The sequence below is a fragment of the Ranitomeya imitator genome, chromosome 1 (assembly GCF_032444005.1).
Source record: "Ranitomeya imitator isolate aRanImi1 chromosome 1, aRanImi1.pri, whole genome shotgun sequence".
NCBI lineage: Eukaryota > Metazoa > Chordata > Amphibia > Anura > Dendrobatidae > Ranitomeya > Ranitomeya imitator.
In genome coordinates, this window is record NC_091282.1 from 656,987,114 (window position 1) to 657,002,417 (window position 15,304).

Consider the following 15,304-nt stretch of genomic DNA (forward strand, 5'->3'; position numbering starts at 1 on the left):
GGCGTGTGACATGAGTCTGTGGACCAAAATATGAAAAAATTGTAGCTCTCAAAATGTGGTAACGCAAAAAATATTTTTTGGAATAAGCGTGTGTGACAGCTGCCAATCATAAAAATCAACTAGAAAACCCACTATAAATAGAAATGGCTAGGGTTAGGGTTAGGATCCCTAGGGTTAGGGTTAGGATCCCTAGGGTTAGAGTTAGGATCCCTAGGGTTAGGGTTAGGGTTTGGATCCCTAGGGTTAGGGTTTGGATCCCTAGGGTTAGGGTTAGGATCCCTAGGGTTAGGATTAGGGTTTGGATCCCTAAGGTTAGGGTTTGGATCCCTTTATCACCTTGATGGTGGGGGGTGGCTTATCAGTATGTAGACTTGTTTTTTTCTATGGAAACGCATGCGTTAAAAAACGCAACCAAACGCATGTGCTTAAAAACGCATGCGTTTACATAGACAGCAATACTTTTTTTGCCGCAAAAAAATGCATGCTTTTTTGCGGCAAAAAAACGCCTCTAGAAATTACTACATGTTGCATTTCCGCAACAAAACGCAAGCATAGAAATGACGCATGCGTCGTCAAACGCGGCAAAACGCATACAAAAAAAATGCATGCGTTTTTAATGTTAAATATAGGAAAAAAACGCATGCTTTTTTTGCGTTAAAACGCAGCGGCAAAAAACGCAAATGTGAAACCAGCCTTAATTGTTTTTTAGCTTTAGCTGAATTTAAAAAAAAAAAAAAAAACAGTGGCACAAGGCTACCACACAGAACTATGCTACGTATGCCTGCGGAAACACGATTTTTCAAAAACAGAAACACCAGCCCTCAGCCTGACATAACAGACTGTATTAATTTTTTTTTTGGCTTTTGGGTGAATTAAAAAAAAAGAAGAGTAGAACAAGGCTAGCGCACACAAGTATGCTACATATGCCTGCAAAATGATGATTTCTAAATAGATACACCAGGCCTCAGTCTGACATAACAGACTGTATACATTTTTTTTTTTGGGGGGGGGGGGGGGGGTTGGGTGAATTTTGAAAAAAAAAAAAAAAAAATGCAGTGAGATATATATTAAATCAGCAGCAGCAGACAGTTATGGAGCTTTGGGAGAGATGCAGTGGAAGCTATGTACACACATGCAGTGCCTGCAGGCCTTGCACTGATGTGGATATGCCGTGCCCTGCCGACCTAGTGCTGCAATCTCGGTACCCACGAATTAGGCTAGGTTCACATTGCGTTTAGTACAATCAGTTTAACGGATCCGTTAAACGCATGTACTAAAATGAGTCAAATTTGGTGAAAATTTGGCTTCACGTTAGCGCTTGCGTTAACGCACGTGACTGCGTTATGTCATTTTGATGTCCGTTCGTGAAGCATCTGTTTGTCTGCCTTCAGGAACTGTCAATAGAGTTGTTCTCTATCTGTATTGGATCCATGAATTGAATTTTTTACGGAATACATATGGTGCCTTTCACACCCTGTATGTTCAGCTTCGGGATCATCCCTTTAAATTTCAACGTTATCTTCGGATATCCATTGAAACCTTTGATATTCTGCTCTCACATGTGAAGGATGAGATACATCATCAGCGCAGCACTTTCCGTGATAGTGTTTGTGCGGAGCAACGTTTAGTGGTGAATTTGAGGTAAATATCCTTTTTTTTAACATTGTTCTATTGACAAAGACAGGATGTAATTTATCGTGGAGCATGTCTTTTAATTAAGTACACTTTGGCAATTGTCCTATTCCATTTTAACTTGCCTTTATTTTAGTTGTCCTTTAAAATCTTAACAATATGTCCATAGTGCTAATTTTTTGGGGTGGGGATTGTCGACAGATATCTGGCTACCGGAGAATCTTTTGAGTCACTGCATTTTCAATTTCGACTGGGGAAATCGACCATTTGCCAACTAGTCCGTGAAACTTGTGATGCCATTTGGAACAACTTACAACCACTTATGCTACCAACCCCGACAACAGAAATGTGGCTATCAATTTCCAAACATTTTGAGGATGTGGCTAATTTCCCCAATTGTATTGGTGCCGTGGACGGCAAGCACATTCGGATTCAGAAACCAGCGCATAGTGGATCCCTATACTATAACTATAAAAAATACTTTTCCATTGTATTGATGGCTATTGCGGATGCTAGATACTGTTTTGTTGCTGTGGATATTGGTGCATATGGACGGACGAACGATTCCAGAGTCTTCAAAGAGTCCAACATGGGGAAATGTTTGTACAGCAACAGCTTCAACATACCCTCAGCACGACCACTTCTGGAGACCGAAGGCCCAAGTTTGCCTTATGTTTTAGTTGGAGATGAGGCTTTCCAACTCGGACGCAATCTCCTAAAGCCGTACTCAAGCCGTAGTCTAAACTCCACAAGAAGCATTTTTAATTATCGCTTGAGCCGGGCAAGACGTTATGTGGAATGTGCCTTTGGTATTTTGACCGCAGAATGGAGTATCTTACTAACTTGCATGAAACTGCAACCTGAAAATGTGGACCGTGTAGTGAAGGCATGCATCTGTCTGCACAATTTTGTTTCCAGACATGAACCTGTAATGACCAGAGGTCCGAATAAGATCCAGTGAGTCACAAACCAAGACCAAGGCAGAAATCTCCAACGGTATTTACTCAAAGGCAAATTAATCAAGGTAATATGGAGAATATTAAGGCAGATGCACCCCAAAGATACACTAATTCAGCAGCAGCTGAAATCACTGTGCCACTCCAAGGTCTCCTGAGAACTGTGTACTACAACAGACTAGTAAGAAATTTACCTAACAGGCAACTAAAAACAGGAACAAGTGTAAATTGAATGTAGTGTTATTAAGGGAGCCCCTGGAATGGCACATTGAGTATAACTTACACAACTCTAATATAAGATACACCTCTAAAGTAACAATTTAACACTCTGAGCAGAGATACCCGGGTATCTATAACTATGGTACCGTATCCTGAGATGGATTTCCTCTCAGGCAGGAATCCGCACAGGCTGCAGCCAGTTCATATTTTCAGCGCCAATAAGTTACAGCAAACTCCTCTTGTCTTGTCGGCCGATGCCGAGCCCAAACGCCGGGGACTTAGTTAGTGGTCTCACGATGTAGTCTCTGCTTCTGTAGCTCCTAGGAATGCTTCCACGACAATCCGTCCGTCTCTGTATCAGCAGTCTGTCCAGACTTGTTCCTCCACTCAATGCACAGGGAATCCACAGACTTCCAAATACGTACTGGGTTCTTAGCAAAGTCTCCGTCTTTACTTAGATAAAGGGTTAACTCCTCTCCAGGAAACGTTAGCAACACAAGTCTCTCACAGAGTTAAACAAAAGGTTAGCTCTTCTCCAGGGGAACGTTAGCCACAAAAAGTCTCTCACAGAGTTAAACAAAAGGTTAGCTCCTCTCCAGGAAACGTTAGCCACACAAGTCTCTCACAGAGTTAAACAAAAGGTTAGCTCTTCTCCAGGGGAACGTTAGCAACAAAAAGTCTCTCAAAAGCTTCTTTTCCTCCAAAAACACTTGCAGTAAATCCACACAGTCTCTTTTTAAGATCTCACAGCAGCTTCTCCTTTTCTTCCCGCCTTTTCTCCCTCAGCTCTCACTTCTCACTTTCACTTTACACTCGAGACACTAGACCCCACCCCGCAGCACACATTGTCTCTGGGAGGTCTGTCCTCTGCTGCAACAGGCAAAAAACCACAGGGTCCTAGTGCCCTCTCAGTGGGACTACAGTTCACCCTCTTACATGCCACCCCACTAGAGGTTGGCGTCCTCGACATACCTTCCCACTCAAATTCATCTTGAGCATATCGCTGAGGCGGTATTCCTGCCGTAGATCGTGTAGTTCTCCTGAGTCCTACATCAACAGGTGCGACCTTAGAGGGAGCTAGAGTCTCTTCCGTGGTCGTGTTAGTGGCCGTAAGTGGAGTTGTCTCCTCCTGCGGCTCGATGTCCTGTGATACAGCGTCAGGACCAAGCAGTTGACCTGATGCACTCTCCTCAACAACATCCTCCATATCCCCAACATTCTCATCACCCGAGGCCAGATCGGTCACAGGGGGCAAATAAGCAGGCGCAGGAGTAAACACACCATCAAACTCAAGATCATTCAGAGCTTCCGCCCCTTGGAACATGGCCTCTGGCTCTAGGGGAGTAGGCGCCGAATCTTCAAACCAGCACCGTTGTAACATGTTACGATGCAAATTACGGGTTGGCCCCCCTGTCCCCACCGGTTTGACCTCGTACACTGGAATCTCAGGGTTCACCTGTTTTTTTATCAGATACGGTATCGCCTCCCATCGGTCACTCAGCTTTCCTGACCGTCGTTTTGTCCTCACCAACACTCTGTCCCCCGGAGAGAACAGCTCTGTTTGTACAGGTCGCGTGTCCTTATGGACCACCTGTCGAAGGCGGTCGCCCACCACCTGATGCACCACCCTCAACCGCCGCCGATGCTCTCGTACCCACTCGGATGCAGTCCGAAGGGGGGCGGAGGAGGGATCTGGCATGTTCAAATCCTCAATGTCTCGGCCAGGTCTACCAAACATCAACATGTGTGGTGAGTAACCAGTAGTACTGTGCACCCTGTTATTGTAAGCCCACATCAATTCGGGGAGATACTCAGGCCAGCATGTCTGTTGCTGACTCTCTAAGGACCTCAACATTTGCAACAGGGTCCGATTAAAACGCTCACACGCCCCGTTACCCTGAGGGTGGTAAGGCGTTGTTCTCGACTGCTCGATACCATAGAGCTGGTGCAACTCTTTCATCAGCGTCCCCTGAAAGCAGGCCCCTTGATCTGAATGTATTCTCTGCGGACACCCGAACACTTGGAAGAAATGTCGGCACACTGCCTCAGCCGCCGACTTGGCCGTCTGATCTCTTGTCGGCACCGCTACAGCATACTTGGTAAAGTGATCTGTCATCACCAGGCAATAGGAGTACCCTGATGTAGAGTACCCTATCAACACGTAGTCAATCATGAGTAGCTCCAGTGGAGCTGAAGTCTTAATAGACTGTGTGGGAGCCCGCTGCTCAGGGCTTTTGTTGAGCCCACAAATTCGGCACTGCCGACATGCGTCGGCCACCATCCCTCCCAACTCAGGGCAGTAGAGGACTCGCTGCAACCACTGAAGTGTCTTTTCACTTCCAAAATGGGCCCCCTTCTCATGCGCCTCACGAGCGACCACCGGCCCCATCCCCACAGGAATTATCAGTTGGTACTGATGCTGCAGCTCCGATGGCAGGTACACCTTACGATACAAAAGACCTTGCTCCACACACAATTTATCCCATTGTCGAAGGAGTTTCATTCCTTCCATGGACAACTGAGCCTTGTCCTCTGCACTGGGCCAGGCCTTGTTTTGTACCCAACGGCGCACAAGTGCAATGTCCGGACACTCATCCTGGACTCTTGTCCAATCTGAGGGTGTTTTACCCAGTACACAGGGCATCCCGGTGGCCACCCCACTTGAGTGTACCACACTTTGGAAGATAGGTATCTGCCCCAAAGCTGGAGTTTCAGTGTCCTCAAGTTGTTCGTCAACATCTTCCCCGGATGACCCAAGGGGCACCCTTGACAATGCATCTGCATTGCCGTTCTCTCGACCAGAGCGAAATTTAATGCGGTAATTGAACTTGGCCAGTCTGGCGACCCACCGCTGCTCCAACGCCCCCAGTTTTGCATTCTCTAAGTGAGCTAGCGGGTTGTTATCTGTCATGACTAGCACCTCAGCTCCTGTTAGATACTCGGCGAAGCGTTCTGTCATTGCCCACACCAGGGCCAGCAATTCCAGCCGGAATGAGCTGTAGTTAGCCGGATTTCGCTCGGAGTCTCTTAAAGATCTGCTGCCATAAGAAATCACTCGTTCTCGGCCGTCCTGCACCTGTGCTAGTACTGCCCCCAACCCATGAAGACTACCATCGGTATACAACAAAAAAGGGGTGTCAAACCGGGCGTAGGCCAGCAATGGGGCACTCGTTAGGGCGGTTTTCACTCCATCAAATGCCTTTTTCTGTAGGGGCCCCCATGGAATGGGGCGATTTCGAGGACCCAGCGCTGTCCCTCTCAAAAGTTCATTCAAGGGACTCACCACTTGTGAGAATTTAGGCACAAACCGCCGATAGTATCCTGCTAGACCCAGGAAGGCCCGCACTTCTCGCAGGTCACAAGGAGGTGGCCACTCTTGTACTGCCTTAATCTTACTGGCTAAAGGTAGTACCCCGTCCGGGGTCACCAGATGCCCCAAATATTCAATCTGGTTTCGTAACAGTTGACATTTTTTTGGCTTTATTTTCAGGCCGTAGCTCTTGAGCCGCCGGAGAACTTGACGCAGCTTCTCCAGATGATCTTCAAATGAGGTTCCGAACACCACAATGTCGTCTAGATATATCAGGACTGATTCAAAATTTAGATCGCCCAAGCAATGTTCCATCAGGCGTTGGAAGGTTCCTGGGGCGGTAGCGAGGCCAAAGGGCATCCGGTTGAACTCAAAGAGCCCCATTGGCAAGACAAACGCCGTCTTGGCCCGATCTTTTTCAGCCATTGGGACCTGCCAGTACCCGCTTGCCAAATCCAACGTTGAGAAATACTTGGCCCGACCCAGGGCCGACAGGGATTCTTCAATACGGGGTAAAGGATATGCGTCCCGTACGGTGTGGGCATTCAATTTCCGATAGTCCACACAAAATCGGAGTGTCCCATCCTTCTTGCGGACCAAGACTACAGGGGCCGCCCAGGGACTCCGGCTCTCTCGGATCACTTGGTTGTCCAGCATACTGGCCACCATGCTCTTCACCTCTTGATAGAGCGCCGGAGGAATTTGACGATATCTTTCTCTAATGGGTGGAGTATCCCCCGTTGGAATCTCATGCTCAATCGTCTGGGTACACCCAAAGTCCTCTCCATGTCGGGAAAATGTCTCTTGATGTTCCCACAAAACTCTCTCCAACCGCTCCAACTGCACGGGGGTCAGCTTCTCCCGATCCACTCCCATCTGCTCCATGATCACATGAACATTCCATTCCTCCGTAGGAGGTTCAGTCCGGCCTACCTCGACCGCGAATGTCCAGGATGACTGTTGGTCTGGTCGCAATTCGAACCCTGCATTTTCCGGCACCTTCTCTGCCGGCACGAACAGTTCAGCCAGTATGGTCCCAGCGGGAATTGCAACAGCTTCATCTAAAACATTGATGCATCGGACCGGCACTCGTCCATTCTTCACAATCGCCAAAGACCGGGCCACATGTACCTTGGCAAATGAGGAACCCTCTCGGGCGGGCTCAAGTAGCACTTCAAGCCCATTCAATCTCTGTGCAGCTCCCACAGGCAGCATTAAGAGTTCCTCTTGTCTGGGTCCCAGCAGGATCGGGGCCCTCGAAGTCACTCGGACCCGGCCCACCCGGCCACCTGGGACCGCACTTTTCAGCAAGTCGCAACTCAGCACTAGACGGTGTAGAATTCTCTGTGTGGGTCGGTGTCTTGTCGCACGGGCCCAGTATCGGGGTCCTTCACTGGCATACATCTGGTGATTCAAATCTCGCAGCACGTTCATTCCGAGCGTCACTTCCATCCCTCTTCTAGGGGGGTGATCCACCAGTACTACCCCTTTCTGCCCCAGCTCTTGACCAAACATTTTTAGTTGCATCCACACGATCCCTTTGACTGACAATTGACCATTATTTGCAGCGGTCAGTCGTATCACTCGGCCATCCTCTGGAATCACTAGTCGACTGAAGTATCTCTCATATACTTCTAGAGGCATTATAGTACATTCGGATCCCGTGTCAACTAAGCACCTCATCTTCCGCCCTTCAAACTCTGCTTCTATCACTGGACTACATGCAAACAAATCTTGTTCATTCCGTCGAGGGCTTTGTGTGGGTGGGGCCGCTGCTGCTTGCCCTCTCATGGCAGCGGCCGGAAGTTTAAAGCCGGCGACGGGGTTTCTGGGGCTGTAAGCACCCGGCAGTAACGCGAGATGTGTCCCTGGCGGCCACACTTCCAGCAGGTGATTGTTCCTCGTGGGCGAGGGCTTGACTCATTCTGATAGGACGACCTGGCCATTTGCGGGGTCACCGTTCCAGGGGGTGGGGCAGGAGGTTCCCGTGAGGGGGTAGAGGCGGGATCAACTGTCAGTTGAGACAATTTCAGCTTCAACTCCTTCACCTCAGCACGCAAAGCTTGTACCACGCTTACCAGCCCCTCTCCCCCCGACCCTGATGACACACCTTCCTCCAGCTGGGCACTGTTCACTGACCCCTCGGGAACATAGGCTGATTTCTCTTCCCTTTCCACTGCAGCTCGGTAAATCTGCCAGAAAGATAACTCTGGTGCAACCCGGGCCATTTCCAACAGCTTGTCCCGGAGAAGTCTATGGGCTAAACCGGTGATGAATTGGTCCCGGAGCAAGCGGTCTACCTCCCGGAACGCCCCCATGGCCCCCGGGTCTAGTCGCTGCATCTCATTCAACATCTCTTGTAAAATATTAGAGTACTGCATCAGGGACTCACACTCTCTCTGGGGACGATTAAAGAATAGGGACCGAAGCTGGGCCACACGCGCTCGGCCCCCCAAACTCCCCTCTAACAGTTCCAAAATCTTTTCTAATGTATCCCTCTCTGATTCTGGGCGCACCATCACCATACGCCTAATATCACCCTCCAGTGCATTTAATGCCAGCTCAGCGCGTAACGCGGGGGTCAAATTACACATGCGCAGAATACTCCGGATTCTCTCAGCCCAATCTTGCAACGCCATATTGCGCCCATCGTATTTCGGCATGTGCTGAAGTAAAGCTCCTACAGGCACATACCCTCCCGGAGTCGCAGCGGCTGCCAGGGGAACCCCAACCCCCGAGGAGGATGCGGATACAGCGGGGTCATTTCCACCCTCGCCTCCGTCCATGACAAACACTGGATCCTGCCGACTACGCCAAAAATGTAATGACCAGAGGTCCGAATAAGATCCAGTGAGTCACAAACCAAGACCAAGGCAGAAATCTCCAACGGTATTTACTCAAAGGCAAATTAATCAAGGTAATATGGAGAATATTAAGGCAGATGCACCCCAAAGATACACTAATTCAGCAGCAGCTGAAATCACTGTGCCACTCCAAGGTCTCCTGAGAACTGTGTACTACAACAGACTAGTAAGAAATTTACCTAACAGGCAACTAAAAACAGGAACAAGTGTAAATTGAATGTAGTGTTATTAAGGGAGCCCCTGGAATGGCACATTGAGTATAACTTACACAACTCTAATATAAGATACACCTCTAAAGTAACAATTTAACACTCTGAGCAGAGATACCCGGGTATCTATAACTATGGTACCGTATCCTGAGATGGATTTCCTCTCAGGCAGGAATCCGCACAGGCTGCAGCCAGTTCATATTTTCAGCGCCAATAAGTTACAGCAAACTCCTCTTGTCTTGTCGGCCGATGCCGAGCCCAAACGCCGGGGACTTAGTTAGTGGTCTCACGATGTAGTCTCTGCTTCTGTAGCTCCTAGGAATGCTTCCACGACAATCCGTCCGTCTCTGTATCAGCAGTCTGTCCAGACTTGTTCCTCCACTCAATGCACAGGGAATCCACAGACTTCCAAATACGTACTGGGTTCTTAGCAAAGTCTCCGTCTTTACTTAGATAAAGGGTTAACTCCTCTCCAGGAAACGTTAGCAACACAAGTCTCTCACAGAGTTAAACAAAAGGTTAGCTCTTCTCCAGGGGAACGTTAGCCACAAAAAGTCTCTCACAGAGTTAAACAAAAGGTTAGCTCCTCTCCAGGAAACGTTAGCCACACAAGTCTCTCACAGAGTTAAACAAAAGGTTAGCTCTTCTCCAGGGGAACGTTAGCAACAAAAAGTCTCTCAAAAGCTTCTTTTCCTCCAAAAACACTTGCAGTAAATCCACACAGTCTCTTTTTAAGATCTCACAGCAGCTTCTCCTTTTCTTCCCGCCTTTTCTCCCTCAGCTCTCACTTCTCACTTTCACTTTACACTCGAGACACTAGACCCCACCCCGCAGCACACATTGTCTCTGGGAGGTCTGTCCTCTGCTGCAACAGGCAAAAAACCACAGGGTCCTAGTGCCCTCTCAGTGGGACTACAGTTCACCCTCTTACAAACCCCTATGGGATCTCATATGTTAAAATGTCTACCAACAATCAGGTTGGACGAACAATGTCTTCAAAATATTTTTAGTAAATTTTACTGTTATTATTAATATTTCATATTCTTGTATGGATTGAACTTTTTAAAATTTATTAAGGTTATATAAACTAAGAAAAAAAAATTGCCCCACACATTGCACCAATATAAACAGGCTTCAACATTTTCACACGTGTATGTCTTGCCATGGAACAAGACCTTCATGTATGAAGTAATTTGCAAATTGATCACAAATCCTCATTATTTCAACTGTAGACTGAACAGTAATCGAATCAATGCTCATGAGGTTCGACTCACAGTCATTAAGGGTACACAAAAATTTTACACAAACATTTTAAAGGCTGTAATTGCCAAAGTTTTGTGATTTTTGTAACAGTAGTTACAGACTGTGATATTGCGCGGGCGTATTGTCTGCCCAACTGTACGCTGGACATTGCCTTTGCATTTCCATACTCGGTTCACCCTGGCATCTGTATTGTGGTTTGTATGATGGCATGTCCAGGGTTCTTGGTCTCGAGGAAGTGGGTTCCGGAGGGGCCAAAAATTCCTCAAATAGGTCATGAAATCTTTGCCTAAACATTAAATTTCTGTGCGGCGATATCTTTTGAGCTACAGGCACAAATGACAAAAACAGGAGCTTCCACTCATTGGCTGCATATACTGATTCACGGGATTGTAATTCCGTAATTTCCCGCCTTGCAACACAGATCCTCTAACCGTTGGAGTCCATCAACAATTATGGCATCGACTTCATCTTTGGCAGATGATCGCGTGCGTCCGCGGTGTGCTTGCAAACGGGCACTGACAACAGGAGCCACAGTACTACTCTCCATTGATCGTGGCTCGCTCAGGCCAGACACATCTTCAGTGCCCATCTGCTGGCTTGTTTCCTGTTGAGATGGCTCTGGTTCCTCAGCCTCTCGAGGCGCAGCGGTACTGCATATCGTTCTATAACAAAAAATATATATATATTATTTAAGAGATTTTAATTAAATACTTGGTCCTCTCTCACACCGTAAACTTTTTACTTACGACATCCAGGCGCTAGAGGAAGGCTACTGATTTCCACCTGGATAAGGGGACTCTGGATTTGCCTTCAGACCGGCCGGACTCTGCCTGCCCTGTGATCTGGTGCTCTGGACTGTCGATGCTGAAGCCTTCAGTAAAAAGGTAAAGAGAATGCACAATTGTGTCCTCGTTCTTCAATGCGCCTCACACCATTCACCATCTACTCTCTGGGAAGCCCTGGGGATGTACTTCACCTGTGGGAAGGTATACCATCTAGCTGCCATCACATCACCCCAGCGGACCCCTTTGCAGCGTCGGTCACCCTGACCGAATACCACACGTGGCGTCACAAACATATCCCTTTAAAGACCTTTCCCCCTTTTTACAACGGACCTCCTGAGGGCCACGGACCGGGTCAGCCACCGTGACATCACCCTTGAGAACCGAAGGGCACGGTACCGAGTACCCCACTGCAATACGGGGGCGCTCCATTATGACATGTATGTAGTTTTTTAAACCAGGGTTTTAAACGTTGTTATATATATGTTTCTTGTGTTATGTTTGTTTTGTATGTTTAATGATGTATTATTAAAAAGAAAGGAACAAACTAATTTAGTTTTTTTGTGTTAAAAAGGTATATTTTGCGTGATATTTACCACTTCTAGGTTAGGTGAAGACAGACGGTGAGGCTGGTTTTTCTTTTTTGCCTTTTTCAACAACCTACAGTGTAGTAAAAAAAAAAATTACAATTCTTGTATCAATTAATGTATGTGCAAAAAGACACATAATTTGTGGCATGTACCTTCTTGGACACTTTTGACCCTTTTTTGGGGGGTGGCCTGGCAGGTTCGGGATCAGAAGATTTCTATTTGAAATAAAAACATGATTGCACATGATTACCTCAATACACTTGAGTGACAGACAACATTTATTGTGGCTTTTTAAATCGAAAGCCTACCGATTGTGATGAGAAGACTGCAGACACGCTGCTGCTGCTCGATCCCTCACTATCCGACATCTGTGTTCAAACAAAACAATACATTTAGTACACATACATCTGACGGCCACTACACACTCAAATGATGTATACAGAAAAATATAATACATAGAATTGTACTTACATTGCCTCTGATCACTCACAAGATACACACATTGTGTTGCTGGCGTTTTCAGAGTGTGTTTGCAGAGTCTTTGCTCCAAAATGGCTGAAATCATATTTCCTGTCACATGACCACATGGACTAGCCTTATTAGCGCAATCCAACGCATGGTTTCATTTGGACATTTTGCTTGATTTGCGTCTGGCTGCTTTACCAATAGACTTCAATGGCAGAATTAACGCTTCCGTTGCTCTTGCGTTAGCTTGACCAGACCCGAAAACGCTGCAGGCCGCGTTGGAAGGTGCGTCATAAAAAAAGGAATGTTGCAAACGCATGCCAATTTTGACATGCGTTACGATGCGTCATACAAATGCAAATCTATGGGTGCGTTACAATGTCCGTTATATTGCGTTTTGCCTACTTAAAAACGTGTCCGTTAGGCGCCCTAGCGCAATGTGAACCCGGCCTTAGCCCTAAAAAGGACTGGTGGTTCCTCAGGAGTTGCACACTGAACAGTTGCAGACCTACACTAACTCTTACAACCACGATTCTGACCCTATTTCGGCACCAGCTCTCCCTACACTAGCTAACTCCGAAGCAGAATGTGGCGAGCAGGGCGGCGCCAAGTTTCTTATACTCGTGATGATGCTGTGCGGTCAAGCCAATCACTGCACGACCACAAAAAAGATGGCTGCGGCGTTTCATGGCCTAGCAGACAATCCCTGCAGCGGGATTGGGTCTCTAAAGTCCGCCAAAAAGGCTGCGTGGAGCCACCAGTTCCCGCCGAGTAATTACGGAAACGGCAAGTACACCGAGCATAGTGATACTCGGGCGAGTAACGAGTAGTGGCGAGCACGTTCGCTCATCACTAATAACTAATAAATCTAATACATTTCTATCATCTATCTATATCCAGTAAGATGTACATACATTAAGATGGCTTGTAAACTAGCTTTAAATTACATAGAGAATTACAGTATATAAAAGATTATGTTAAAATCGAATTGCATACGGATACTAAGTGAGAAAAATCGCATTGTACACGTATGACACTCGTCCTACTTTTCTGGATCAACATCTGAGCGATTTTTTTTTTACGCAGATGTGAGCGAGGCCCGAGGGCACAGCCAGCTATAGACCAGTGTCAGAGTGTACATGTCTCTCATACCCACCGTAATTCCTCTATCCTGCAGTCTGGACTGGACAGAGCCTCCATCAGGTTACTCAAGTGAGGACCAGACAGACGGTTATCAGACAGGTCAAGTTTGTTCAGGGACCGGTTATTCCTTGTTATAGAAGCCAACTGGATGCAGGAAATGTCTGTTAGATCATTATCATCTAATCTGTAAAATAAGAAAATTAGTGACATGTACACAGAGCATTATACAAACAGTTGATTGTAAATGTCTAAAAAAAAATCCTGACTGGTTGATATAGGTACCTTCTTCATGTTTCTCATTTAGTTTTTACATGTCCCCCATTACTACTCAATATCCTCATTAAAACATACAGTTGTACTCAAAAGTTTACATACCCCAGCAGAATTTTTTCTTTCTTGGCCTTTTTTCAGAGAATATGAATGCTAATACTAAAACTTTTTATCCACTCATGGTTAGTGGCTGGGTGAAGCCATTTATTGTCAGACTACTGTGTTTTCTCTTTTTAAATCATAATGACAACCCAAAACATCCAAATGACCCTGATCAAAAGTTTACATACGCCATTTCTTAATACTGTGTGTTCCCCCTCTAACATCAATGACAGCTTGAAGTCTTTTGTGGTAGTTGTGGATGAGGTTCTTTATTTTTGAGATGGTAAAGCTGCCCACTCTTCTTGGCAAAAAGCCTCCAGTTCCTGTAAATTCATGGGCTGTCTAGCATGAACTGGGCGCTCGAGATCTCCCTAGAGTGGCTCAATGATATTGAGGTTAGGAGACTGAGATGGCCACTCCAGAACCTTTACTTTGTTCTGCTGTACCCAATGACAGGTCGACTTGGCCTTGTGTTTTGAATCGTTGTCATATTTGAACGTCTAAGTATGTCCCATGCGCAGCTTCCTGGCTGATGAGTGCAAATTTGCCTCCAGTATTTGCTGATAACGTGCTGCATTCATCTTTCCCTCAATTTTGACCAAGTTTCCTGTGCCTTTGTAGCTCACACATCCCCAAAACATCAGCAATCCACCTCCGTGCTTTACAGTAGGAATGGTGTTCCTTTTATCATAGGCCTTGTTGAATGTAACGTTTATGGTTGTAGCCAAAAAGTTCAATCTTGGCCTCATCACTCCAAATGACCTTGTTCCAGAAGTTTTGAGGCTTGTCTCTGTGCTGTTTTGCGTGTTGTAGGAGAGATACTTTGTGGCATTTGTACAGTAATGGTTTTCTTCTGGCGACACGACCATGCAGATAATTTTTCTTCAAGTGCCTCCATATTGTGCATCTTGAAAAAGACACACCGCTAGTTTTCACAGAGTCTTGTATTTCAGCTGATGTTATTTGAGTTTTTTTCTTTGCATCCCGAACAACTTTCCTGGCAGTTGTGGATGACATTTTTGTTGGTCTACCTGACCGTGGTTTTGTTTTTACAGAGCCCCTGATTTTCCATTTGTTAATCACAGTTTGAACCCTGCTGACTGGCATTATCAATTCCTTGGATATTTTTTTTGTATCCCTTTCCTGTTTTATACAGTTCAGTTACCTTTACCCATAGATCCGCTGACAATTCTTTTGCTTTCCCCATGACTCACAATACAGAAATGTCAGTGGCTGCATGAAAGATACAAGAGTCTGTCTGGATCCCAGAAACTCACTCAGCTTTTATTCACACACACTGATTACAAGCAAACAGGTCACAGGTGAGAATGTTACCTTTAGTAGCCATTCAAACCCATTTGTGTCAACTTCTGTGCTTGTTATCAGGCCAAAATCACCAGGGTATGTGAACTTTTGATCAGGGTCATTTGGATGTTTTGAGTTGTCATCAGGATTTAAAAAGAGAAAACACAATAGATTGACAATAAATGGCTTCACCC

General features: G+C 46.3%; 1 protein-coding gene across 2 annotated transcripts in view; it reads right to left on the minus strand.

The window, feature by feature from the left end:
• LOC138639649 (NACHT, LRR and PYD domains-containing protein 3-like) overlaps positions 1–15,304 on the minus strand; it is a 515,752-nt gene that overhangs the window by 138,064 nt on the left and 362,384 nt on the right. For both annotated transcript variants that reach the window (XM_069728773.1, XM_069728772.1), the window contains one exon: positions 13,447–13,617. In XM_069728773.1, the coding sequence (XP_069584874.1) occupies positions 13,447–13,617 (171 nt within the window). The remainder of the gene's footprint in view (positions 1–13,446; positions 13,618–15,304) is intronic.